Below are 25,972 nucleotides of genomic sequence, written 5' to 3'. Positions count from 1 at the left end.
ACTATTTACCTACACACTTGTTTGTGTAGTTAAAATCTTTGCCCTATTGAAAGGGGTATAGCAGATTAGTAGTGTTGTTGTTGGTTGCATGAATGTTATGAATGTGTCGTACTTCCCCCGCTCTAATCAGAGAGGGGGGTTCATTATTTGGCAACTCTGAGGTGCCAAGACCTACATTCCTCACGCTAATCAAAGAGGGGGTGCAGTATTTGGCAACTCTAACATCTTCATCCCCCATTATTTGAGCCACAATGTTGCTTACATGATGTTTTTAATTTTTAGCCATTTAGCACCTAGAATGTATTGGAAATTATTTAATTAATCTAGGGTCAGGGGACACTGTCCAGGAGACACATTGTCAGCCAGCGGTCATGCTCCTAGAAATCTCCCCTCATGAAGAGTATATATATTTTATATATACTCTTCTTGTTAAAGCAAAGTTGTCCATCACAATATGGCACTCAGCGTAAGATATGCTGCTTGTTAAACTGCTGGACAGAACAAAAAAAAAAAAAGAACCCCCCCCCCCCTTGTTAATGCACTCCAGTTCAAGCAGGGCTGCGTGGCCCTGAGGTTCCTTTGCTGCTGTTCCATGCTTCTCCTTGGTTGAGGAGGAAGGGCCATGGTTCAAGAGGCAAGGAACCGCACAGACATAGATACTCACCCTTCCCATGAATTAGAAAGTTGTGTGTGTGTGTGTGTGTGTGTGTGTGTGTGTGTGTGTGTGTGTGTGTGTGTGTGTGTGTGTGTGTGTGTGTGTGTGTGTGTGTGTGTGTGTGTGTGTGTGTGTGTGTGTGTGTGTGTGTGTGTGTGTGTGTGTGTGTGTGTGTGTGTGTGTGTGTGTGTGTGTGTGTGTGCGCGCGCGCGCGCGTAGATCCACTGCCTGGGTGGTCTTTTTTTCTGCTGACGTCACTGCCAGACTCGTGTTGCGGACGGATGTGGCGCTGGGTATATGGCTGGGTCGCGGGAGCATCAGTCTAAGCAGAGAGTTCCAGACTTTCCTCCCCCAACACTTTCTCCAGCTCTTCCGGTGGGACCCCAAGGCATTCCCAGACCAGCTGAGAGACATACAGTAGTCTCTCCAGTGTCTCCTGGGTCTTACTCGGGGCCTCCTACTGGAACATGCCCGGAACACCTCCCCAGGGAGGCATCCGAACCAGATGCTCGAGCCACCTCAACTGGCTTCTCTCGTATGGAGGAGCAGCGACTCTACTACGAGCTCCTCCCGGGTGACAGAGTTCCTCACCTTATGTCTAAGGGAGCGCCCAGCCACCCTGCGGAGGAAGCTCATTTCAGCCGCTTGTATCCGTGACCTTGCCCTTTCGGTCATGACCCAAAGCTCATGACCATAGGTGAGGGTAGGAATGTAGATTGACCGGTAAATTGAGAGCTTTGCCTTTTGGCTCAGCTCCCTCTTCAACACGATAGACCGATACACCGACCGCATTACTGCAGCCGCCGCACGTCTGTCTGTCAATCTTACGCTCCTTCCTTCACTCACTCGTGAACAATACCCCAAGATATTTGAATTTTTCCACTTGGGGCAAGAACTCTCCTCCAACCTGAAGTGAGCAAGCCACCTTTTTCGGGTCGAGAACCATGGCCTCAGATTTGAAGGAACTGATTCTCATCCCGGCCGCTTCACACTCAGCTGCAAACCGCACCAGCACATGCTGGAGGTCCTGGCCTGATGAAGCCAACAGAGACCTGAGGTCCTCAGAACAGATCTCATTCACCCCTGCTGCCCTGCCACCGAGGAGCTTATAAACTACCTTGGAGACCTCAGCGTGGGTGATGGGCAAGTCCCCTCCTGAGTCACCGGCCTCTGCTTCCTCAGCAGAAGGCGTGTCGAAGGGGTTGAGGAGATCCTCAAAGTACTAGATATTAGAGATGTTTTTTTGCTTTAGTTTGGAGCTGTAGGCCACTGTATAGTGTCTCTCGTTACAGGCTTGGCATGTGAGTATGTTTATTTCAACTTTATACATTCACACAAAGAAGAGCATGGGGATAAGTTGAAGTCCCTTTGTTGTTCTTGAGGGATTTCCTGGCAAATCTGTAGATTAGGCATTGATCATCACACAGAAACCAATTTAATATTAAATAATAGCATTTTGTTCATAGATTACAATGGCATCAGCTTCATGGCAGTTGAAAGTTCTGGTGCATCTGAACCAGAACTTGTGTCCAAATGAAGTCTCTTGTTCTCTTAATAAGCACATTCCACATTTTATGACAGGCTGTCCTTTTGGCATGATACAGTGGCAGCAGTTAAGTGTCTACCCCCACCGTGGTTTGATCCAAATCTACCGCGTCAGCGCCTTGTTTGCACTGCGTGAAAGAGTGTGTTAAGTCCTTTTGGCCTGTAGGTGGCGATTGACTCCCACTTTTGGTGCTAAAACATCCAAATTGACTATGTAATATAGGCTCTTGTAGAACAGCCACTTTTCAAGTCTTAGCTGGCCTAGTGGTCAAGAAGGGTGTCTGTAAAGTTCTTCGTCCCAGGTCAAGTCTCAATGAGAGCACTCTTTCAGTTTTAATTATTGAAAAAACAGAGTCTCTTCATTATCATTTGACCCACAAGATAACATCGTTGTAATATTTAGTGCATGGATCCCCAAGACTATGAACCGCTGGTCGCCTGTGGCGGACAATTATAGTATTTAGTATAGTTATTTACGTAAGTAAGTTATGGCAAATTATGGCAGTTTAAAACCGAAAATAAGAAGCTCAACGGTGCGCCCCCCCGCGTGCAGCGTAACCCTGATTTCTCGCTGTTGGTACGGGCTACAATTTTCTTTACGTGGTATTCTTCTTTAATGCACCACATACCAAGACAGTACGGCACATGTACACTTTTTTCTTTACACCGCTCTTACCCAACATGCGTTACCCATTTCCTCTCCCCGTCAACAAGGGCAGGTAGGAACTAATGTTAATTACAAATAAAATCACAGTAGCTGAAATGCCACGTTTCCCAAATATAAAATAAAAAAAAAATAAAATGAATACTAACTAAGGTTACACTACTACAATTTAAAAAAGTGAATAAGGATGATCTAGACAAGGGGTCGGTCACCGGTAACACCCAGGTTTTCAATGAAAAAAACAAACACTGGGAGCCGCGGAGGGCGGCAATATTATATTATTTGAGAACATTCAACATTTGTTTTTTAATCCAAAGAAGACATAAAAGTCAGGGCTCAAAGGTTTAACATTTTATATTTTATTGACAGAAGATCGTAGCAATTAACCGCATACCTATTCAGTCCTCGTTCTCTTTTATATGGAATACGAGCAACGATCAAACGTAGGCGTCATATTACGTCTTGTAAAACTATAAAAAAACTGTTCAGATCGTTTGCAGACGATAAAACATTGTCAAGGCATCGACAAGGACAGCTAACTCTCGCTTTTCCCTGCTTCAAACAGCTGCTGTAACTGAGAGCAACCCGTGCAGCATCACCAGTCAATCTGGAAACGCATTCATTGGTTCGGACGCTTTAAGGTGTGTGAACTGGGGAGGAGACGGCAGCAGTGACTGAAGAGCGACTGAATAGAGTTGATGTCTTCCCAGCTGACAGGCGGTGTTGCAGGTAGAAATGAACAGTCGGACCTCAGTTACACTATAGTGCATTTGAGGCTTCTGATCAATGCTGCGCCACCTGGTGGTTAAAACGCGACTAGCGACCTGTTCTTTTTCAGCCGACTGCAGGATTAAACACACCCGCTGCACCGTGGCGACGCAACAGTACTGCAGTAAAAACGCTAGTCACTTTGAACTGCTACCACTGTAAGCAGAGGTGGAATCCTGTGAGATTTACAGGTAGATCAACAAAGTGGGCTCATGGTTCTTTGATATGGACATGTGAGGTATTGGTGCCTGTTGTGATAGAGGCCAGTTTCCTGTGGTGGAGAAACATTCTGGGTTCCTTATCTCTTGGGACTGGAAATGACGTAGAGGCTCTTCAATGAGGGAGTTAAGTTCACATGTGGGTTAGGTTACCTCAGTCCAGACGCGGATTGCTAAAATGGTGTCAACCCTAACCCTAACCCTAACTCTTACCTCTGGCGTCCACCACTTGGTTCGGGGATTACCACCACGACAGGCACACATCTGGGAGAGAGTCGACCAGATTTTGAGGGAGGAGACCCCGCGTCCACAGCAAGTCTATCATTGACTTTCGGCCTAGGACGTTCGTAAACACAAACGACAGAGAGTTACCTATCCCCCACCCGAAGGCGCAGGGAAGCGACTCTCTTGTCCACCGGGGAAAACTCCAACACATGGCAGACAAGCTGGTGGAGCTATGAGCAATCCCACACCAGCCCGCCGCCTCTCGCCCCAGGCAACTCCATAGTAGAAGAGGGTCCAGCCCCTTGCAAGAAGTTGGGTTCCAGAGCCCAGGCTGTGTGTGGCGATGACCCCGACTATTTCTAGCCGGTACCGCTCGACCTCCTGCACAAGCTCAGGGTAACATTGACGTAACGTTCCATGTCCCAATAGCCAGATTGGTTGTCCAGGAATTGGGTCGTCGTAGACTCCTGCCTTCGACTGCTGCCCAATCCACTATGCACCGGCCCCCTAGAGTCCTCCTGCAGATGGTGGGTCCACCTGAGGACGGTCCCACGTCGCTCCTTTGGGCTGTGCCATACCGAGCGACGTCTCAGTCCTTGCTGGTTTTCCTTTCCTTTTTCAAATTACTTACAATTTTCATTATAGTTATTTACACAATAATAGTTTAAACTGTGTTTACACATTTTAAATAAATAAACTGTGGTATGTAACAATCAACAGTGGTTATTGCACATTTATGTTTATGTCTGTTAGAGTCATTAAGTCACTGTATTGTGTGACTTGTAGAATTCAGCTCAGACACAGCCTGGGGGAAGAAGGTGACTCTGCGTATGGTGGTTAGTTTGTGTGCAGGGTGTGTGGGGTCAGCAGTGATGCTTGCTGCCTGTTATTTGAGTCTGGCCTGGTACAGATGATAAATACAAAGAAGCTCAGTCCCGATGATCTTTTCTGCTGACCGGACCACTCGCTGCAGTCTGTATCTGTCCTGCTTGGTGGGTGAACCAAACCATACAGTGATGGAGGTGCAGAGGACAGACTGGATGATGGCCGTGTAGAAGGCAGTTATTTCTAAAGTCCACTGTCATCTTCACCAGCTCCAGCTGTTTCAGACTGCACCACTGGACCAGCTGCACCTGTGTGTATGCAGACAGGAGGTCTGCATGCAGACAGTTTTGCTCATATTTGGGAGTGAGCGGGAAATACCGGAGCAGAGTACGTGGAGTGACTGACAGAGGCAGCGGCTGTTCGAGTTTGAACAAGAAAAGTAAAACCCGGAGTGGAGTACGAAAATAAGTCATTCGCCTTCTCTAAGGGCACTTCAGACTGTTAGGGCAAATGGGCAGTGGCTCTAGTTCCTCGCCCCCCCCGTGCACGTCCCTGTGTCCAATGCATTGTGTATGATTTTTACACCAAAAGTAAGTATTTAGTTCTAGTACGTTTGATAATGGCTTCCAGAAGAGAGCAAAATGTCAGACATTTACATTTATATTATGTTCTTAAACGGGAGTTCCACATTATGATGACTGACTGATTCTTTTACTTTTTCTTTTTTAGTGCAGAATTTCAACAATTACATTGCTTTTCTTTTTAAGTATCAGAATAAGTTTAAAAATCTTTGTGCGTTAAAAACCTTTTTTAGCAGTCTGAAGGACAAGTTACAGTTTAACAATACCAATGAGGATAAAGCTCAATATTTCCATATACCTAAGCTACTAAAACTAATGCTTTGTCCCTACTTTGTGGCTCCTTCTGTGCAGGAGAAACCTGACCAAACTGTCTCTGATCTTCAGCCACATGTTGGCTGAAATCAAAGCCATCTTTCCAGGGGGACGATTCCAAGGGGATACCTTTAGGATTACCAAAGCTGATGCTGCTGACTTCTGGAGAAAATCTTTCGAGGACAAGTAAGCTTCATCTTGTTCAATTTTTTTGTGCAGCTCTGATTTAGTCCCCCCTTTTTTTTCAAACCATCCTGTTTTAATCCGTGAATAGAAATAGTAGGAAGTGAGGGTGCAACGGTTAAGTATATGCATTTGTCCATGATTTGAACACATGATAATGTACAATGTTTAGAGGGTGCGCAAAAGAGGCATGATACAGAAATGTGATCTCTCTTCCTGGTTCCAGCAAGACTCCAGCTGCAGCATTTTAAAGACTCACTGGACTGTCAACCATTTAAGTCATATCAACTTTAACATTATTATTAGAATTAACATTAATTTAACAGTGAAGAACATTTCTGCAGTATCGTTATTATTCGTTAATGTGCTTATTTATATTTTGTTTCTTTTTCCTCATTGATCAATATATATGATATGATATTCAGCCAAATAGATAAAATAAAAATTAAATTGGTAAAGAGGCATTGTACAAACTGTGAGTAGGTTGTTACAGTCCTTCAACCTGGTGGAAACCCACCTCATGGTGGAGTTATGTCACAGCATCACTTTAACAACATAGGCTAATGGTTTTAGTGATTGGTCACAGATGTCCCCAAGATGTACCTATAGTAGAACCTGAAGCTGCATTATGTCATCCAAAGGAACCATCTAATCCAATAATGTGTATAACATTTAAGGTTTACCTTTAGTTGATCTGTTTCATATTGTTCCAAAAACAGATATAATTGAGTGTTATCTGCATAGCAAGGAACATTTTATCATCATCATCATCATCATCAACTTTATTTATAAAGCACTTTTAAAACAGCAGAGACTGACCGAAGTGCTTAACAATAAAACAAAACAAATAAAAACAAAACATAATAACATACTAGAGTAAAAATAATGAGTTAAAAATCAATGAAAGCTGAAATCAATAAAACCAACAACTTTTGCACCAGTAAAGAGTTGATGTCTGTGATGACAGCCGTCAAAGGTAAAAGTAATACAAGAATACACAGACATACCGGTGACAGACGACAAGCTGTGTATACTGGCGCCATCTCCCAGACCCGAATGTTGAAACGGACATTTATAAAGGGTTTCCTAATAATAGTACCTTGATAAACATAAACAAACTTGGAATCGTTCAGCAAATAGGATTTAAACCATTCAGTGCTCTAGTTTCTGTAATAGAATGTTTCAATTTGTTGTATCGAATTCAGCACTAAGCTCTAAGAGGACATTGTCTGGAGCTAAGAGAAGCTCATTAGTGACTCTTACCGAAGCTGTTTCTGTGCTATGATAGATCTAAACCTTCATACAGGTTCCTTCTACTCAGGTGGTCTCATAGTTGTCTGGCTGGTTTTTTGTTGTCTGGCTAATTGTAGAGATATTGGCCTATAGTTGCAAGTTCTCCTGGATCCAGGCAATTTTTAATAAAGCTTTGACCACAGCCACCTTAAAGCCTGTGGTACGTGGCCTGTTGGCAAATTATTAATTTGGTTTGATTTAAAGGTCCATGCACACGCTTTTTTCATGCTCCACATTGCTAAAGAATTGGACCTTGATGTCTCAGTAAGGTGTCTGTAACTTTTCATGCCAAAAAGCGCTGTAGATTGCCCACACGGCCCGTCTGAAAATGTGTGTTTTAAGCTCTCGTCCACAACGCTCTATTTTCGGAGTATGTCAGAAGCTAAATTGATCGCCACACCCCTTTGAGGAAGCGCATAGCCGTGATCCGCCGCCGGAATCAAATATCACGGTTACTGAATCCAACAGTGACACTGGCTACTTCGTCCTTGTAGTGGAGTTCAACCATATGTTTGATCCAAAATCTGACTCTGAAGTCGAATGGGAGGCTGTTGAAGTGGTTACACTTCGACTGGAGCAAGGTACGTCTAACTGGCAGATTCACGTTTAATTTAATTTGATTTATATAATACGCAACTTGATTAGCTGCTAACGCTAATACTAATGGTTGCAAATTAGCAGCCTGAATTAATACAACAGAATATTCATAACACTACTACAGCTTGTTTGGGAGGATAGCTTGATAAACTAATATAAACTCATTTTTTACATGTTTTCTTCTTTTTCGTTCTGCTGCTGTGTGAAAATAATTTTTCTATAAAGGGATCTTCAGCTGCAGCTAATATTTTGCCATATTTGTCTGTAATCAAGTGCCAATGTAGGAACAGTGAATGCCTACAGAGGCATGGTGTGACAGCAACTATTGCTTTCAAGATATTGCATGTGTTTATTACTTTTATTAATAAATTTCGATAAATCTTACCTCAAGACGCCTGAACCAGTTGCCAAACCTACTGTCATGTATGGTTGATGATCCAGGACTGGAGCCAGTATGATTGAATGTGTATTCATTACAGAACACATTTAATATACAGTATATCAGACAATTACACATGCATGGAATAAATCAGTATCTCAGAAATTCATAAAAAACATTTTACTATTTACAGAAAAACATTTTACTATTTACAGATTAATCATAATGTACCTGGGAACTCTGGTTTACAAACATAGTTTTGTTTCTAAATATATACTGTGGTGGAAATTTTCCATAAAGAAGTAGATGAGAGAGAGTTGTCCTTTTGTGCGATTTATTGAAATAATAAAGAAAATAAAAATAATGGGGAAAGCAAATAAAAAGCATGGATGTTGATCGTGCACATCAACAAAGCAAAAACCAGCTGGGGAGATCAGTGCACACACCACGAAGGTGTGATGCAAAGAGCCCACGATCCTCAAGTTGTTTTTGCCTTTTAGCTTCTCTGTCCGACTAGGTTGGAATGTCTGTCTAGCTCAATCAAATTTCACGCACCATCTCCTCCCTGACGCAGTGTGTGGGAAGATATTTACATTCTCACACCTGCATTGCAGTGTTTGATGTCAGTTGCTGATGTCGCTGCTGTCTTTATACAGTATGTCCTCGTGTTTAAGTGTCGGGTCCGTGTACGTTTTAACGGTTTAATTTTCTCCTCCAGAATAAAAGCTGGGAAGACGAGAAAACAAGTCGTTTTAGAACGTTTTAAACCCGGAGGACCTGTTAATGTGTCTGAACACGCTCCAAGTAAGTCCAGTAACTTTGTATTGTAACGAGAAACCCCCAGCATCTTGTTTAAAAAGGACAAACGGAATTTATTCAAAGCAGCGTGTTAAAAACGAATAAACGAGCTGAAAACGGTGTTTTCAAAACCAGACACATTAATGGATTTAAAGTCGTTTCCTGTTTTCTCGTTTCGAGGAAAAACGAATCGACTGTGGCATTGGAGCATTTTGTCAGAATGAGCTTTGCAAAGAAAGGACACTTGGTTTCCAAACCGCGACCTAAGCGTCCCCTCAAACTCCACGTTTGGGGAATGATTTCTAGGTGGGGACCAGAACCGATGATTATTTTCGAGGGGATTATGGATAGACAGTTTTTCGAGGAGTCCATAATCAAACGCACAGTGGGGCCATATATTAGAAAGTATTTTGAAACACGGCATCGGTTTTTCCAGGACAATGACCCCAAACATGTCGCTGTAAGAGCCTGTCTGGAGGCTGAAGGAATCAGCTGGGTGCACACACCGGCACAGTCCCCTGATCTGATCCCCTACTAATTAAACAACATCTGGCTTCCAAAACCAATGGTCTTTTTCTTATACTCCTGACATTAAAAACCTTTCACTTCACTGCTTTAAACGCAGTTCCTATGGACGTTCACATAAAATCTGTAAGAGGATTTTATTTAATATAAATAAATACATTGTATTGAATCTTTCTCTATGGCGCGACAGAACGTCAGGACTCAGCAGATCAACAACGCATTAATGCAGCAGCTTGTTTGTTTTACATGTGCTTATTATGCACGATAAATGTTAACGTTTTTCACTGAATGAAAACGAAAATAACTCCTGCTCTGCAGCATAAACCACTTTGACCACTTTTAAGGTGGTCAAGTTAAACAGTTGGAAGCTGCATTATTATACTTTACCGTAATGACATTTACCACAATATCTGCAGAAAAACAATGTTTTAGCAGGCAACACAGTGGATTTGGAACTCGCTCCGCGCGAGTTACAGCGTCTGATGTTGATTCAGTTCCAAAAGCAAACTTCAAACCCCATCCCCTACTACGTATTGGCACAGAGACGTTAACATATTGTCTCCACTCGGTCAATAGGTGTAAAATACTTTAGCTCCGAGACAAAGAAAAGCTCCATGGGAGATCGGGCGCGTGATCAGCTGCACCTACGTAGCTGTGAGACGCCAAAATCTTTCACTTGATTTTTTTAAAACGCTCTTCTTATGGTATTTCACACAGGTCTGGCAGACTACCACTGCTAACGAATATCATATAATAAAAATAAATAAATTGTAATAAACTCTCTCTGTGGTATGCCAGAACGCCAGGACTCAGTAGATCTCTGACTCATTAATGCAGCAAGTTGTTTGTTCTGCATATACTGATTCTGCATTAGTAATAAGACTGTTTTACACTTATTTAGCCGAAGACAAAACTCAAAAGAGAGACACCCATCACGTTTTAACAAATGTGCAATAAAAAATATAAACAGAAAACGCTTGAAAGCGTTTCCGTTTTATATTCCGTTTATTTCGTTATTACTCCTTTCACCTGCACCACATAAAGTCATTGCAGAGCTACAGCCATGTTCCTACAAAGTTAACCAGCTGTTTATTTAGTTATTCCCTCTTTCATGTCCGTCTGTTGAATGAAAGTGGGCGTGGGAAGGGGAAACGCGCATCAACACGCAGGACAAAGATCTGCGTTTCTCTGCTGCTACAGCCTTGGCTGTGTTGGGTTGTTAGTCTCCCTTTCACCTCTACCATATGAAATGTGTTCCTTTGATCAGCCGCTTTCACAATCAGAATCGTTTTTATTCCCCAGGTTTGAACAGGGCAAACATTATTTTTATTTACAAAAAAAATTAAAACGTTCACATGTGATTTGCCCGCTTTGATGTAGACAAAACTCTTCAAAGCATTTTACATTACATCCCGTTTATTTCGTTATTCCCACTTTCATATCTGTCTGATAAATAAAAGTGGGCGGGGCTATCAGTCCCGTAGCAAAGGTAAGCGCTGACTGTGGGGGCTGGGCGCATCAACATACAGGACAAAGACCTGTGTTCCTCTGCTACAGCCTCCCGCTTCAGCCTGTTGTAATTGCAAACGCTGCACAGAGGTCTCTTTTACTTTGATGAGTTTTGTGTCTACATGAAAGCGGGCAGAACAACGTCCATGCGTGTGTCACGCTGAAAGCGGCTGGTGAATCTCTTTGGAACATGGCTGTAGCTCTGCAATGACTTTATGTGGTACAGGTGAAAGGGAAAATAACGAAAGAAACGGACTATAAAACGGAAACACTTTCAAGCGTTTTCTGTTTATATTTTTATTGCACATTTATTAAAACTGTACTGTCGTTTTTCGTAATTTTTGGTGACGTTACAGTGCAAACCGTATGGGATTTCTTTTGTAAATAAAAATAAACCTGGGGAATAAAAACGATTCTGATTCTGAAAGCAGCCGATCAACTTCGTAGGAACACATTTCATATGGTAGAGGTGAAAGGGACACTAACAACAACGCAGTGAGGCTGTAGCAGGCAGAGAAATGCAGATCTTTGTCCTGCGTGTTGATGTGTGTTTCCCCTTGTGTGTGTCCCTGCTCTGGGACGTGGATGGCCCCGCCATGAAACGAAACGAAACGAAAATTTTCAGGTACATTTAGGGGTCCAGGTTTGTCTGGGGGGGGGGGCGAAGCTGGTTCTGTGATTGGTCAAGCGTATGCAGACGTATACAGTCCGCCAAATTTGAAACCATTGGATAAATTCTCAAAAATGTGAAATAAGTAGGGGAAGTACTTCTAACACACCAGGAGTGTCTTAACGTGACCCAGGGAGTCAAATAAACGTACCAGAATACCCAAAAAGTGAATTTTGCATGTGCAGGCACCTTTAATATATTAAAGGTTGAACTTCTTTGAGTAATCTAGTAGGGATTAGGTGTAAGAGACAAATTTCTCCCACACAGATCATATGGAGGTAGCTTCAATAATTAACACATTTAAGTCTTTGACTTGTCTAAGTAAGACAGAGGTTACCAGCAAATCTAAAGCTGTTTGATCTTATCACTGGTTTCTGTTGTTGTTTGGAAAATTCTGATGAATCTTTTCTCTAATTTTTTCAAGTAAAGTAGTTCACAAAGTCACTGCTGCTAAAATTAAGAGAGACTTGTCTCCACACAGTCATACCTCTTAATCAGTGACTACAAAGCTGGAAACAAACCTGGGCTTGGTTATATTTTTCTTAATGAATGATGAATAATGTGGTTCTAGCAGTACAAAGTGCTTTTTTATAGCACTAAACTGCCCATGATGTGAAACATTTAGAACCATTTAGAATTTTTATCTTTTTCTTTTTTGCGTTTACTGTTGTAAGAGCACCATTCTAGTTTCAGTTCTCCAATAAAATCTAAGTAAAAGGTATTTTAAAGAGTAAAAACACAAACAAGCATGGAAGATGTAAGAGGATATTTTTTTCTGAATTCTGACTTTTCTTTCATTCTCAGATCTCAAACTTATACTTATAGGGGATGTGAAACACAACCAACAGAACGTGTACTGTACACTGTATCTTTATGATACATACAGGCCTAGATTAAGGGTTAATAAAGTCAGAGAACTCAAACTAATATAAATCTTTCTTATTTCTATCTTATTTTACAGTGCCTCACTGACACTCATTTACAGTCATTTACAGAGTTTGTTTGCTTTGCCAAAGAAGTCTTTGTTTTGTGAATCAATTAATAAGATGTAATAGTTCCAAACTCTAACTACATATGTTTGTCTCAATGTATCATTACATTGAGAATACAAATGATGTTTCAGGGTCTCCACTTGTTGCTCCTTCGACTAAAATAATTATTTCCTTTACTGTGACTTTCATTCCAAATGAGTCTAAAGAAGGCAGTAGATTTGAAAAGATTGCCAGTGCTTTGAAAACTGTTGCAAAAATGAGAAACTCCATATCATGTGCAGTCCTTGAGGATGCAGGTTTTTGTGTACCTGAGTTCTCCTAAACAGATGACTTCTATAATATGGTGTATGCTAATTATTACAAAATATTACAAAAGCTGTTTGGTATTGATTTGGTGAATGGGAGAAAATGATTTAGGCCGAGGAAGTTTGTCACTGGTCTAAGAAAGGAGGATGTGTCAAGAAGGGGAAGAAAGAGCTAAACACTGAAGAACAATTTAAAAAGTACAGTTGTACCAGTCTAAAGTGTCAGTCTCCTACTCCCGAAAATCTTTATAGGTTTATATAGGACCCCTACTGGTCAAGTCTTGGGAAGTGTAGTGGGGGTAACATGCGTGTCGTCAAAGTTTTTGACTCCGGTTCAAGTCTCAGTGGGTGTTGTCTTTGAATTTAATTTCTGAAAAGCAGCATAATAATTATTCTGCCCATCTCCAATGGACAATATCACACGACCGATAGAGCTGGCCCACACTTATAAGAATAGGAAAGCCTTTAATAGTCCCACAATGGGAAAAGTTCATCTCGCAACAGCACAAGTATTATACATAGAAGAAATAAAATACAGCAGCAAGTGAAAAATACAGTAACAAATCAATCAGATTGGGTTAAGTCAGAGCTCCATGTCAGAGTGGGTATGCAGTCATAAATATAATCTACATATTGCACAGTTTTGCACAAATATTGCACAGAGCGAATGTCTGCATAACCACTGATGCAGTGGGTGAGTTATCAGTTGGGGTGTGGGAGATAGTCAGCATTGTTAAATGTACAGTATAGTCGATCGCAGCAGGTAGAAAAGATCTGCGATATCTCTCTGTCACACAGCGAGGATAGAGAAGTCTGCTTTTGAAGCTGCTCTCCAGAGTCCTCTAGTGGTTGAGAGTCCTGATTCAGGATAGATGTGAGTTTGGCCAGGACCCTTATCTCACCCACCTCCTGCACTACAAATCTTCTCCTCATGGGCATTTTAATGCCCATTAACCTTGAAAGCGAGAGGCCAAAGAAGCAACTCTTAACTGATCATCCTGCATTACATTAAATAGACATGAACTTAACTTCATCATTATTGTGATGAAGCAAAGTTAAAGATTCTAAGAAATAAAACACCTAGGCTCTTCTTTCAGCTCCAACAGGTGATCCTCACATGCTGCCTGTAAACAAGTACATTCAGTAACAAACCTCACAGTTTTCATTCCACATAAGTGTCCACTTTATCACAACAGATTTTTCACAGTCTCCACACCGAGCACAGTCAATCCCCGAAGGTCTGTGCTCCCACGTCGTCCAGCATCTGAAATTCAGTTCAGGCACTTGCAAATTCAAACATCAGTGTATATCAACAATGCACTCCGCCCCCACACCCTATAGCCATGTTGGACAGCGCAGCCCCACAATTTAGGTGGGTGAGAATTCTTGATGTAGCTGCAATTGAAATAATGGGTCTCTCCATCGACTCCATCGGCTCCTCCTTCGTCTGTCACGGTTGTACCGGAAGCTGTGGCCCTGCACCCTCTGCGTTGTCCTTGGAACCTCATCTGATGCCTAGTCTCTCTGCTAGCAACCCAGTTGGCCCAGCTTGCTTGTGGCCCTCACACCGAACACAGAGTCCCTCGCTTCCAGACCGTCCAGGGCTCCAGCACTCCTCTGATGCGTCATCCTCTGTCCCCCTCGGACTGGTGCTCCAGCTGTAACCTGAGAGCTGATGGCTGAGAGGCAGAATGATCTGCACCATAGTGCAGCATAAACCATCCTACAGAACTAGGGTTAGGGTTAGACTGAATAGAACATATGGTACGGCGTAATTCGTCCACGCTATACTCTTGCTCATACAACTAACTACGAGTATTGGACTGTGCTGAAGAACTTGCTGTCTTTTAAATAATCTACAGCAGGACATTCGGCCATTAAATATTGGTGCTGTACTGTATGCAAGGAAACACAATGGCAGACAAAGCAGTTACACTCCAGCAGGCTGGCTCCGCCCCCTCTCAGCTAGACTGTTGCTGGGGCAGATATAGAGAAAACCAGGAAGCACTACTTGAAGTCTGTTAATCCACAGAAAGTGAGTGAAAGTTTTAAATGACGTGTTTTCTGTCATCTGCAACTCCCCTGGAAGCTTTATGCAGAGGAATAAATGATAATTTAACTGCATAGATATTATAGAGGAATCTGTGTGTCCCTTCATTCTGAAATACTACTCAGCATGTTTTTGGTAAACCCTCATTGAAAATTGGTCAAGTATTCCTTTAAGAAATTTTCAGCTAAGAATATATGCAAATTTAGTTTGTTATCTTAAAAATCAATTGTTTCTGCTTTCTGTGTGCACATTCATCTCTGTTTAGAAACCAGGAGCCTCATGTACAGGGCGGACTTACACACAAAAACCTAGTAGAAGTACGAACATATGTACGAATATACGCCAACGTTCAGATGTATCAATACCTACGTAAAGTAGAAATTTGTGTAAGTCTATGGTAGCTTCCTGGTTTGCGTAAGTACTTTTCTACAGCTATTGGTCCGCTGGTGACACTAAGGGCTGAAACAGGGAAACTGAGCACACCCCACCTAGCCCATCTCCTGTATTGTGTGTGTTGAATAAATACAGAGAGACCAAAACCCATCTACAGTACATCTCCTTGCCTCACCGCTGCAACTATGACCAATATCTTCCTGGCCTTGAAGTGGTGTTCTGCCCGACAACCAGGATAGTGACAGTGAGAATTGCAGGCCTGCACGTTACAGCCTTACAGCCAAGCTACCTCACCCACACACACTGTCTGGGTCTATTATTTCAAGTTTGATGCTGACTGGTACATCAGATGGTTTTGCTGTGAATGGCGATCAAAAAACTTCAAAGTCTTTCTCCAGTTCACCAAAAACCTGGAATCATTGCTCAAACTCCTGTAACAGTCCCACAGTATTTTGTCTTTGAACTGCCACATGTTGGTCGCGCACACAGGGGAAATGTGTTGCATCACCACTGGCAAGTTGCCACAATGACAGCTTCAATGTGAAAGAATGTACAGATGAAGCGGTTCGTTTTCGCTGATTTCACTCGACTGTCAGTGCCTTTTCCGGCGCTGATCACAAGCTCATTACACACTCATGAGCCAATTGTCAGCAGCCCCCCTTCTTGGTCTGTCTGGGGAAGTTGTTAAAAATGTTAATGAGGGCACTCCATTTTTAGCACTAAAGATGCAATTCCAGGGTAAAACCAAAAGGTGGAGCTTTAGTATCTGACAATAGTCTGTCTAAACAGTCAACTAAAAAGTTGAGAAAACTTGAAAAGTTGAATGTTGTATTTACTTTTTTAATCATAGATAAGCATAAGCATTTCATGCTGCCAATACACTGGGTGTATTAGGTTATATTGGACTTTAGGTACATTTGTAATGAAATTCTTAAATTCTCATTCTATATGTATTCGGCCATATTTACTTGGATGCCGTGTGTGTCAGTCTGCCCGCTTCAGGAGCTGTTTTAAAAAAAAAAAGAGCATTTGAATCTTCTAATTAAGTTTAGATGAACATAACAATAGAGAGCCTCTTTTCAGACAGAATGACCAATCCACAGCACTAGTTAGATTGGTTTTACAACATCCCCTTCTCCCCAAAGCATCAGAGTCCTGCAGTGCTGTTACCTGATGTGATGTAACCAGATATGTTTGTGAACTACTTAAACAGAAGATTCTTTAGAGATCCTAGTGGTTAATGCACACAACCTCCCACCCACAGTTTTTTTTAACCATTTTTGTTAGTTGGTGGTTTATTATAAGAAACCTTTATATCCTGAAGCCATAAACCTATAGCTTTCTTTTCAACAAGTTTTATTTTTATTTACAGATTTTATAAACATCCAGTTCATTTGACAATTTTCTAAACCGGGTTTTCTAAAAGTTGGGTCACTACATTCTTTTAGAGCAAAAATGTTTCTCAAAGAGCTTCTACATAAAACGTCCTTCATGGGGGACGTGTATGTGTATATATATATATATATATATATATATATACACATACCACTCTATTCTCACTCTCCGCGGGTGGTCTCATCCACTTTCCAAGCTCGGGTCCTCTACCAGAGGCCAGGGAGCTTGAGGGTTCTGCGCAGTGTCCTTGCTGTTCCTAGGACTGCGCTTTTCTGGACTGAGATTTCGGATGTTTTTCCAGGGATCTGTTGTAGCCACTCCTCCAGTTTGGGGGTCACAGCCCCAAGTGCTCCGATCACAACAGGCACCACTGTGGCCTTCACCTTCCAAGCCTTCTCCAGTTTTTCTCTGAGCCCTTGGTATTTCTCTAGTTTCTCATGTTCCTTTTTCCTGATGTTGCCATCGCTTGGTATTGCCACATCCACCACTACGGCTTTCCCTTTGCTCTTTATCCACCACCACAATGTCTGGTTGGTTCGCCATTACCATTCTGTCAGTCTGGATCTGGAAGTCCCACAGGATCTTGGCTCGCTCGTTCTCTACCACCTTGGGAGGTGTTTCCCACTTTGACCTTAGGGTTTCCAGTCCATACTCAGCGCAGATGTTCCTGTATACTATGCCAGCCACTTGGTTATGGCGTTCCATGTATGCTTTCCCTGCCAGCATCTTACACCCTGCAGTTATGTGCTGGACCGTCTCAGGGGCCTCTTTGCACAGTCTACACCTTGGGTCTTGTCTGGTGTGGTAGATCTGGGCCTCTATGGCTCTGGTGCTCAGGGCCTGCTCCTGTGCAGCCAGGATGAGGGCCTCTGTGCTGTCTTTCAGCCCAGCCCTTTCAAGCCATTGGTAGGATTTGTTGAGATCAGCCACTTCAGTTATGTTCCGGTGGTACATCCCGTGTAAGGGCTTGTCCTCCCATGATGGTCCCTCTTCCAGCATCTCATCCTCTGTTCTCCACTGCCTGAGACATTCACTCAGCACGTCATCTGTCGGGGCCTTATCCTTGATGTACTTATGGATCTTGGATGTTTCATCCTGGATAGTGGCTCTCACGCTCACTAGTCCTCTGCCTCCTTCCTTGCGGCTAGCGTACAGTCTCAGGGTGCTGGATTTGGGGTGGAACCCTCCATGCATGGTGAGGAGCTTTCGTGTCTTAACATCTGTGGTCTGTATCTCTTCCTTTGGCCACCTTATTATTCCTGCAGGGTATCTGATCACTGGCAGGGCGTAGCTGTTTATTGCCCGGGATTTGTTCTTGCCATTGAGCTGGCTTCTTAGGACTTGCCTTACTCGTTGGAGGTATTTGGTTGCTGCCACATTCCTTGTTGCCTGTTCAAGGTTGCCGTTCGCTTGTGGTATTCCAAGGTACTTGTAATTGTCCTCAATGTCTGCTATTGTTCCTTCTGGGAGTGAGACCCCTTCTGTGTGGATTACCTTGCCTCTCTTTGTCACCATCCTCCCACATTTCTCGAGCCCGAATGACATCCCGATGTCCGAGCTGTAGATCCTGGTGGTATGGATCAGCGAGTCGATGTCTCGCTCACTCTTGGCGTACAGCTTGATGTCATCCATGTAGAGGAGGTGACTTAAGGTGGCCCCGTTCCGGAGTCGGTATCCATAGCCAGTCTTGTTTATTATTTGGCTGAGGGGGTTCAGACCTATGCAGAACAGCAGTGGGGACAGTGCATCTCCTTGGTATATGCCACATTTGATGGATACTTGGGCAAGTGGCTTCCCATTGGCTTCAAGGGTGGTTCTCCACAATCTCATCGAGTTTGCAATGAAGGCCCTTAGAGTTCTGTTGATGTTGTACAGCTCCAAGCATTCAGTGATCCATGTGTTTGGCATTGAGTCATAAGCTTTCTTGTAGTCGATCCAGGCTGTGCACAGGTTGGTGTGTCGCATTCTGCAGTCTTGGGCGACTGTTCTGTCTACCAGGAGTTGGTGTTTGGCTCCTCTGGTATCCTTACCAATGCCCTTCTGTGCTTCGCTCATGTATTGACTCATGTGCCCACTTATCTTAGCTGCGATGATGCCCGACATGAGCTTCCATGTTGTGGAGAGACAGGTTATTGGCCGGTAGTTGGATGGGACTGTGCCCTTTGAGGGATCCTTCATTATCAGGATCGTTCGCCCTTCGGTTAGCCATTCAGGGTGAGTCCCATCCCTTAGCAGCTGGTTCATTTGTGCTGCCAGGCGCTCATGGATTGCAGTGAGCTTCTTTAGCCAGTAGGTGTGGATCATGTCAGGGCCAGGTGCTGTCCAGTTTTTCATACCTGAGACTCTTTGTTGGATGTCTGCCACTGTGATAGTCACTGGATTCTGTTCAGGGAGGTTGCTGTAGTCTTCCCTCAGATCCACCAGCCACTGTGCATCACTGTTGTGTGATGCCTCCCTTTCCCATATACCCTTCCAGTACTGTTCAGTTTCCAGCCTTGGTGGGTCTGCTCTGCTGTTATTACCCTGCCATTGAGAGTACACTTTCGCAGGTTGTGTTGCGAACAGCCGGTTTATTCGTCTGGCTTCGTTATCTCTGGTGTATCTCTTTAGGCGGCTGGCCAAGGCTTGTAGCCTTTGCTTGGCAGTTTCGAGTGCTTCAGGTATGGTCATCTGGCTGTACCTCTTGGGCATTGGTCTTTTCATTGCACCTCTCTGGGCCTCTGTCATTTGGCTCACTTCCCTCCGAGCTGCCTTGATTTTTGCCTCCAACCTTCGTTTCCATGGTGGGTATTTTTTCTCATGGCTCCCATGGTTGCTCTTATAGCCAAGCACCTCTAGGATCACTGATGCTGAAGCGTATATCAGCTCATTGGTTTCTGTGATTGTTGTGGTAGGGATCGCTCTCAATGCTGCATTCACATCTTCCATGAGACTTTCTGATGGTACTTCACTTAGTCGTTGTAGTGGGGTTCGGTGTTGCCTGTTCAATCTGGCCATGATCTTATCTTTCATGTCAGTCGCTGCCTCGCTCAGCGTATCTGTGCTTATTGGGGCTTCGTACCCAATTTCCGGTTGGGGAGATGGTGAAACCTCTCCTCTGACCTGGCGTCCTGGCTCCCCCTTGCCGTAGCATTTGTGTTGTATCTCGTCAATCTCAAGTCGTGATAGCAGTTGCCGTTTGTGGATGTTGGAACACTGAGCTACTAGTTGTTTCGCCGTCAGCCTTGAATGTGGGTTTCTCCGTTCCCATTCACCGCACATTTTTTGCATGTAACCCCTCTGACTAGGGTTACTTGAGTAGTAGCATTCCAACAGAGCCTTGTTCTCGCATCTCAGCCATTTCTTTCTTGTTCCAGTAGCCCACTTCTCGCCAAGGTGCTCTGGTTCCCCAACACCTGACGCAGACCTTGTTAGACCGGGCGACTTCTGAGCCGGTATCTCATGTGGTTCATTGTCTCTCATGATATGAGGTAGGCGGTAGCTTGAAGGGTCTTGCCCAAGGACCCACACTGGATGCCTATTCGCCCTAACGGGGATTCGAACCGGGAACCCCCCGCATGCAAGTCCTGTATATATATATATGTATATATTATATTATATATCTGATCCTCTGCCTGAACGATGTTCACAGGTTAAAAAAGAACAAGAAATGAATCGGGAGCAGACGACGAGAAAGGAAAGTTTTAGTCAAGTTATGGACAGGGTCGGAGTGTATATATATATATATACACAAACCTCATGCACTTCCAGTCTACCTGTGGGCCTGGATTACACATCACTGCTCCAGCTGGTACATCAATGTGCAATTGCAGGTTCCTAGGAAAGATTTAGGGGGCAAGGCAGCTACACATTAAGTACATCACAGTGGGGGGTCATGAATAGTGTAGGGGGGCTAGGTGGAATAGTGCCTTAGTCATGCTAATGCCATGACAAGATCAGTGTAAAATCCGGCAGAAAACGAGGCAAAGAAAATTTGCCGCTCCATCTGTATGCTGTCATGATATAGCATGACAACTTTTTTACGCCTGTTTTTTGCCCGATCATTGAGGGCACACCATCTATAGCCAGGCTAACAGATTGGGACCAGTCCACTCCGACCCTGTCCACGAGCTGTATGGTGAAAATATCACCTGCTGTCGTATCTATCACCGGAGCCCTGTCTGCAACTGTATTTCTTGACAGGCTTATATTTGCAAAACCCTGGTGCTTTTCAGGACACACAATCTCCTGCCTTCATCATGCATGTTTTTACAAATTCACCCTCAATAAATGGTTTTGAAGGCACTGCAATTTCATTAGCAATGAGGTAGCTAAACCTTACTTCGTCACTGATGTCTTGGCTGAGACTAAACACAGACCCGGCAACAATTAATTCACCTTCTGTCTTCTCCACTGTCCTTGAAAGTTGTCATACAGTATTTATCGGCATGAATACTCACAGTGGCACAGTTATATTCTTTCAGCACTGCAACATGCTGTGAACTTTCCCATTCACTTCCGTGAATAAATCATGGACCATGACCATTTTTCTTGGAACACCCTGCGTCCACTTTTCTTTGAGACATATTGGGGAAAAGAGGGAGGCAAAGCACATAACATTAAAAGTAGAAGCCGTTATAATCCAGATTGGCCAGACTTGCTTGACTTACTTGCTCTGTTCTGGTATAAACCGTTTGCTTGCTTAACACAGTTGTTAATGCGCCACCCAGTGGATGCAATTGGAACCACAGTTTCTTATATTAAAAAAAAATTCAGCTCATTTTTAGACTTTTTACTTGTATACAAAATCATCTCACGGGCCGGATTAAACCCAGCAAGAATCATGCAGCCAAATACATTCAGCTACTGACCATAGGGTTCCAGCCACCGGGGGCATCCAGAAAGAGCGGCATACCGGTGCACGCTAAGCTGAGCCAAGCCGAGCCATGCCAGCTCTGTGGGACGCAATCATCCGTATGTCAACAGGGCATCAAGTTTCCATATAATACGGTTGATAAGGGCAACATTAAAGTGCAATTTGCCTCGAGAGCTGGTTTACCTAATGTAACTGGATCCATCGACTGGACTCTAAACTCACTCTAAAAGACACATCAATTTACGAATAATCTGTGACGCTCAAATGTAGCTACAGTCAGCAACATTGTCTCGAGGTGCCTGGTTCAACGCATAATCCAGTCATTTTAATAAACAGCATGATTGGGGTCAGATTTAAAGCTGGAACCCGATTGGTGGCTTCTTGGTCAGTAAATATTTTAACTGCTTTAATATTAATTCCTGTTGCGCATAGAACCTATGTACCCCCAAAGTACATCCTGTCTCCCCCGTAACACTAGTCGATAGTTTGACGTGAAAACCTCCTATTAGTAGCTGAACACAGTGTCAGGGGGGTTGCTTCTTTTTCACCTGCGCCTGTTTTGTTAACACTTTGGTGGTAAACGGCCACTCTTCTTTTCACATGCACCTTCATGTCAGACCCCTTTTATTGTTTATGTCTGCTACTGTGCAGAACCTACAGCATTGACACCTGCACACACGGTCTGACTCAGTTTACTGCGCAGATGCAAACCGTATTCAAATGAATTAACATATTCATGTAGAGCATATCATGGGAGGAGTCTGCTAATCAATCACTTGCACTCAATTCTACGTTGATTAGAATGTATGGAGGAAACATGTGTAGATTTGTACTTAGTAGAGGTGGATACATCCAGATTCTTCCTACTTATGCAGTTGTCGGGATTTGAACTTACACAACTTACACAAACTTTAGTAGGAAATCTACGCAAGTACTGCAGTCGCAGTACATGAGGCCCTAGATCTTTAGATACATTCACATATGCATTCAATTCTTCAGTCAGTTACTTTGAGCTGTGTTTTCATCGTTTCAGCTACTTTCAGAATTCTTCAGTTCTGTTCTGCATTATAGCATTACACAGCATTAAACTCAGCCAGGATAAAGAAGCTTTATGTATATTACTACATATTAATACATATTACAGATCATTAAGAATACCTTTATTAGTCCCACAGCGGGGAAATTCCCATCAACAGCCAGGTTACCTGGCGCTAGTCCGACAGTGGAAGCAAACTGCAGTACAAACAGTAAAAATAAAAACGCACACACATACAGTGTCACACAGTACAAGTGGAAACCTTGCTGGAATTTTTTCTACGGTTCATCAGGACAGATAGATAAGGTCAGAGAGCAGACAGTGAGACTGTAAGGGGGGGGGGGTGTATCTGAATCAGTGTAGTGAAGTGTTGTTTATAGAAGTATGACCGAGGCCGACCAAGATGTTTACAGGTCAGTCCAACAGTTGTCCTTGAAGGGAGTCACAATAAGGGGAAGAGGATAGATAGAGGCACAGCTGGTGAGCTAGATTGGACCCGGGAAGGGAGGGGTGAGGGAGAAGGGACAGAGTAATACACAGCCAAAATTAATACATTTTAACAATCCATGACTAATTTGTCTAGAGCAATACTCCAATCGGTCAAAACTCAGGGCTTCTTCGCCTCTTGTGGGACCATGGGTCACCCGTGACATCTCCTCAAGCCTATCAGACAAGGCTGTCACCACATTCACCAAGTGTTCAGTCTGTCTGCAGATGTTATCCCTCAGTCTCTTGTCTTCCTCCGTACGGGCTGAGATCTTATTAGTCAGTCCTGTAATCCGGGCATCCAAACGGGCTGAGATGTTACAGATCAGTCCTTCAATCCGGGCCATCCTCTGGTGTAATTCCGTCAGTCGAGTAACCATGGCCCCCGTCGGCGTTTGCAGCTCCACAGCCGGAGGACACGCCAATGAGCCGGCCACAGATTTTCCAATCTTTCCAATCTTCCGAAAAAGCAGGGCACCACCGAAGCCAATCATGATTAGCCCTGTTATCAAAGTCCAAAATATGATCATTAGCTCAAGTAGCACTAATTCTGTTTTTGAGTGGGTATTTATAACTAACTATTTTACAGTTTAGCAATTACACACAAACTTACTAAGAAATGGTTTAAACTACAAATTGATCTCTTATTCAGCTTTTTAATACCTTTGATAGTCTTTAAATTATAGCAGTTTAAATATTGGGTGTTTTTTAGTAAAGTCTCAGCTTTTCGATCAGTGTGTATTGCGTAAGCTAGAGTGCACACAGCTAGAGTTTGAGTCTTTTAAGACAGAAATTCTCTCTTTAACTTGTCACTACAGCCACAATTTTCCCTCTATAATTTTTTTTTTCACTTAGTTGTCCAGTTCTCCAGTTTTATGTAAAAGTACTTCAGTTTCTGGTCATATCATGTTAATTTCCGCTTCACTCCCGGTCCACGCTACACACACCTGTTTGCTATCAGTAATCACTCACCTGCATTTAAGCACCCATAGTCACCTGAACCAGTTGCCAGATTGTTGCGTGTACTCACCACTACCTAGCCTTTCCTTACCTTGCTTGTATCCGACATTGATACCGTTTCCTGACCACTGTTTCCTGAACTCTGTCTGATCCTCGTCTGTACTGTCGCCGTGTTTGCCTGGTAAAGACCCCGCTTGTTTTCTGACCTGAGCCTGCCTGCACCCAGTCTGTACTGTCGCCGAGCCTTGTCGTGTATGACCCTGCCTGAACTGACCCTGCCTGTAACAGAATAAAGACTGTTCTACTCAATCCTACATCTGTCTGGAGCTGTGCATGTGGGTCCATCATCTCCGCGACGCTGACAGTTGTAGTTGTGCTTGTCTTCTTTTTATTGATGTGCCTGGTTAACCCAGCAGGTCTGTACTTCAGTTTGTATTTGCCCCAAAGCACAGGGAGTTCCAGAATTTCACCCACAGATTCTAATGCAAATTTCTCCTTGACTTTGGGAAGAAACGCAGAAGTTCTGACATTTATTAGCTTTATTAATCATTTTTATATCATTTTCATACTGGTTGATGACTGCTGAATAATAGTATTTTACAGTACTAAATAAAAGCACCAATGTAAAACAAGATTACTGGTTTTGACTAGTTAAACATGACTACTTAATGAGACTAATTTATAGTTTAGTAATTACCCACACACACTTCCTCCAAATCCTTTCAAAAGAAAAGCACCAATCCAAACTTGAGCTTAAATAGTCCATTTTCTGCTTTTGACTGGTTAATTACTTACTGAGCTTTTTTTACACGTTTCCTCAAAATGCTTTCAAAATAAAAGCACCAATCCAAAGATTTAGCTTCGATAGCACTATTTCTGCTTTTGACTGGTCATTATAATTAAATAATGAGACAATTTGTCTATTTAGCAATTATCTGCAGCTTATTCCTCCTCCTTGCTCCTACTACTACTACTTCTTTTTCAACTTTACTAAGGGGAACCTCAACATCTTCATCTCTGCCTCTTGTCTCTTACTACCGTCTCTAACCCATAGAGCAGAGCTGCTCTCACCACTGTCTTAAACACCTTTTCTTGGTGTCTTGTCTGGCTGACCCTCTGGCTGACACTTTCCTTCACTGGCTCCAAACTGCCTGCACTTGCCTCTTCACCTCCTTTCTACACTCTTCATCACACAGAACTGTTGACCCCAAGTACTGCACCTTCTTCACCTCAACCCTCTTTAACCTCACTCTACTACTGTACCTTGACTTAGAAAGATTCCTGTCTGACCTCATCTGTCAGCCTGTCCATCAACATAGCAAACAAGAAGGGACTCAAAGCTGATCCTTGGTATGGTCCCACCTCCACCTTGAACTCCTCTGTCTGAGTTATATATCTATCTATATCTATACTTTTCCATTAACATTCTCGCAGCAAAAATGGCATCAGTGGTGCTCTTACAGGACATGAAGCCATACTGCAGCTCACAAATCTCCACCTTCTTCGTAAGCCTGGCTTCGACTATTTTTTCCCACAGCTTCATTGTGTGGCTCATCAACTTTATTCCTCTGTAGTTGCCGCAGTTTTGCATGTCACCTTTGGTCTTAAAGATCAGCACCAGAACACTACTACTTAATTCCTCAGCCATCTTCTCACTCTCTTGAATCCTGTTGTACAAACTGCTGGAAACTCCACTGCTGTCTCTCCTAGACACTTCTTTACCTCCACAGGTACATCATTAGGACCAACAGCC

General features: G+C 43.2%; 1 protein-coding gene across 6 annotated transcripts in view; it reads left to right on the top strand.

Annotated features, from left to right (window-relative positions):
* The window catches only part of cblb (Cbl proto-oncogene B, E3 ubiquitin protein ligase), an 84,633-nt gene that overhangs the window by 11,742 nt on the left and 46,919 nt on the right, over positions 1–25,972 (top strand). For 5 of the 6 annotated variants that reach the window (XM_029173226.3, XM_029173225.3, XM_055514363.1 and 2 more), the window contains one exon: positions 5,833–5,979. In XM_029173226.3, the coding sequence (XP_029029059.1) occupies positions 5,833–5,979 (147 nt within the window). Of the gene's footprint in view, positions 1–3,449; positions 3,594–5,832; positions 5,980–25,972 lie in introns of those variants that run through there. The other variant, XM_055514364.1, reaches the window with a different exon arrangement.

Source organism: Betta splendens, chromosome 14 (assembly GCF_900634795.4).
Source record: "Betta splendens chromosome 14, fBetSpl5.4, whole genome shotgun sequence".
In the NCBI taxonomy this organism is placed as follows: Eukaryota; Metazoa; Chordata; class Actinopteri; order Anabantiformes; family Osphronemidae; genus Betta; species Betta splendens.
Note: the sequence above shows the minus strand (reverse complement) of the source record. Positions and strands in the feature narration are given on the sequence as shown.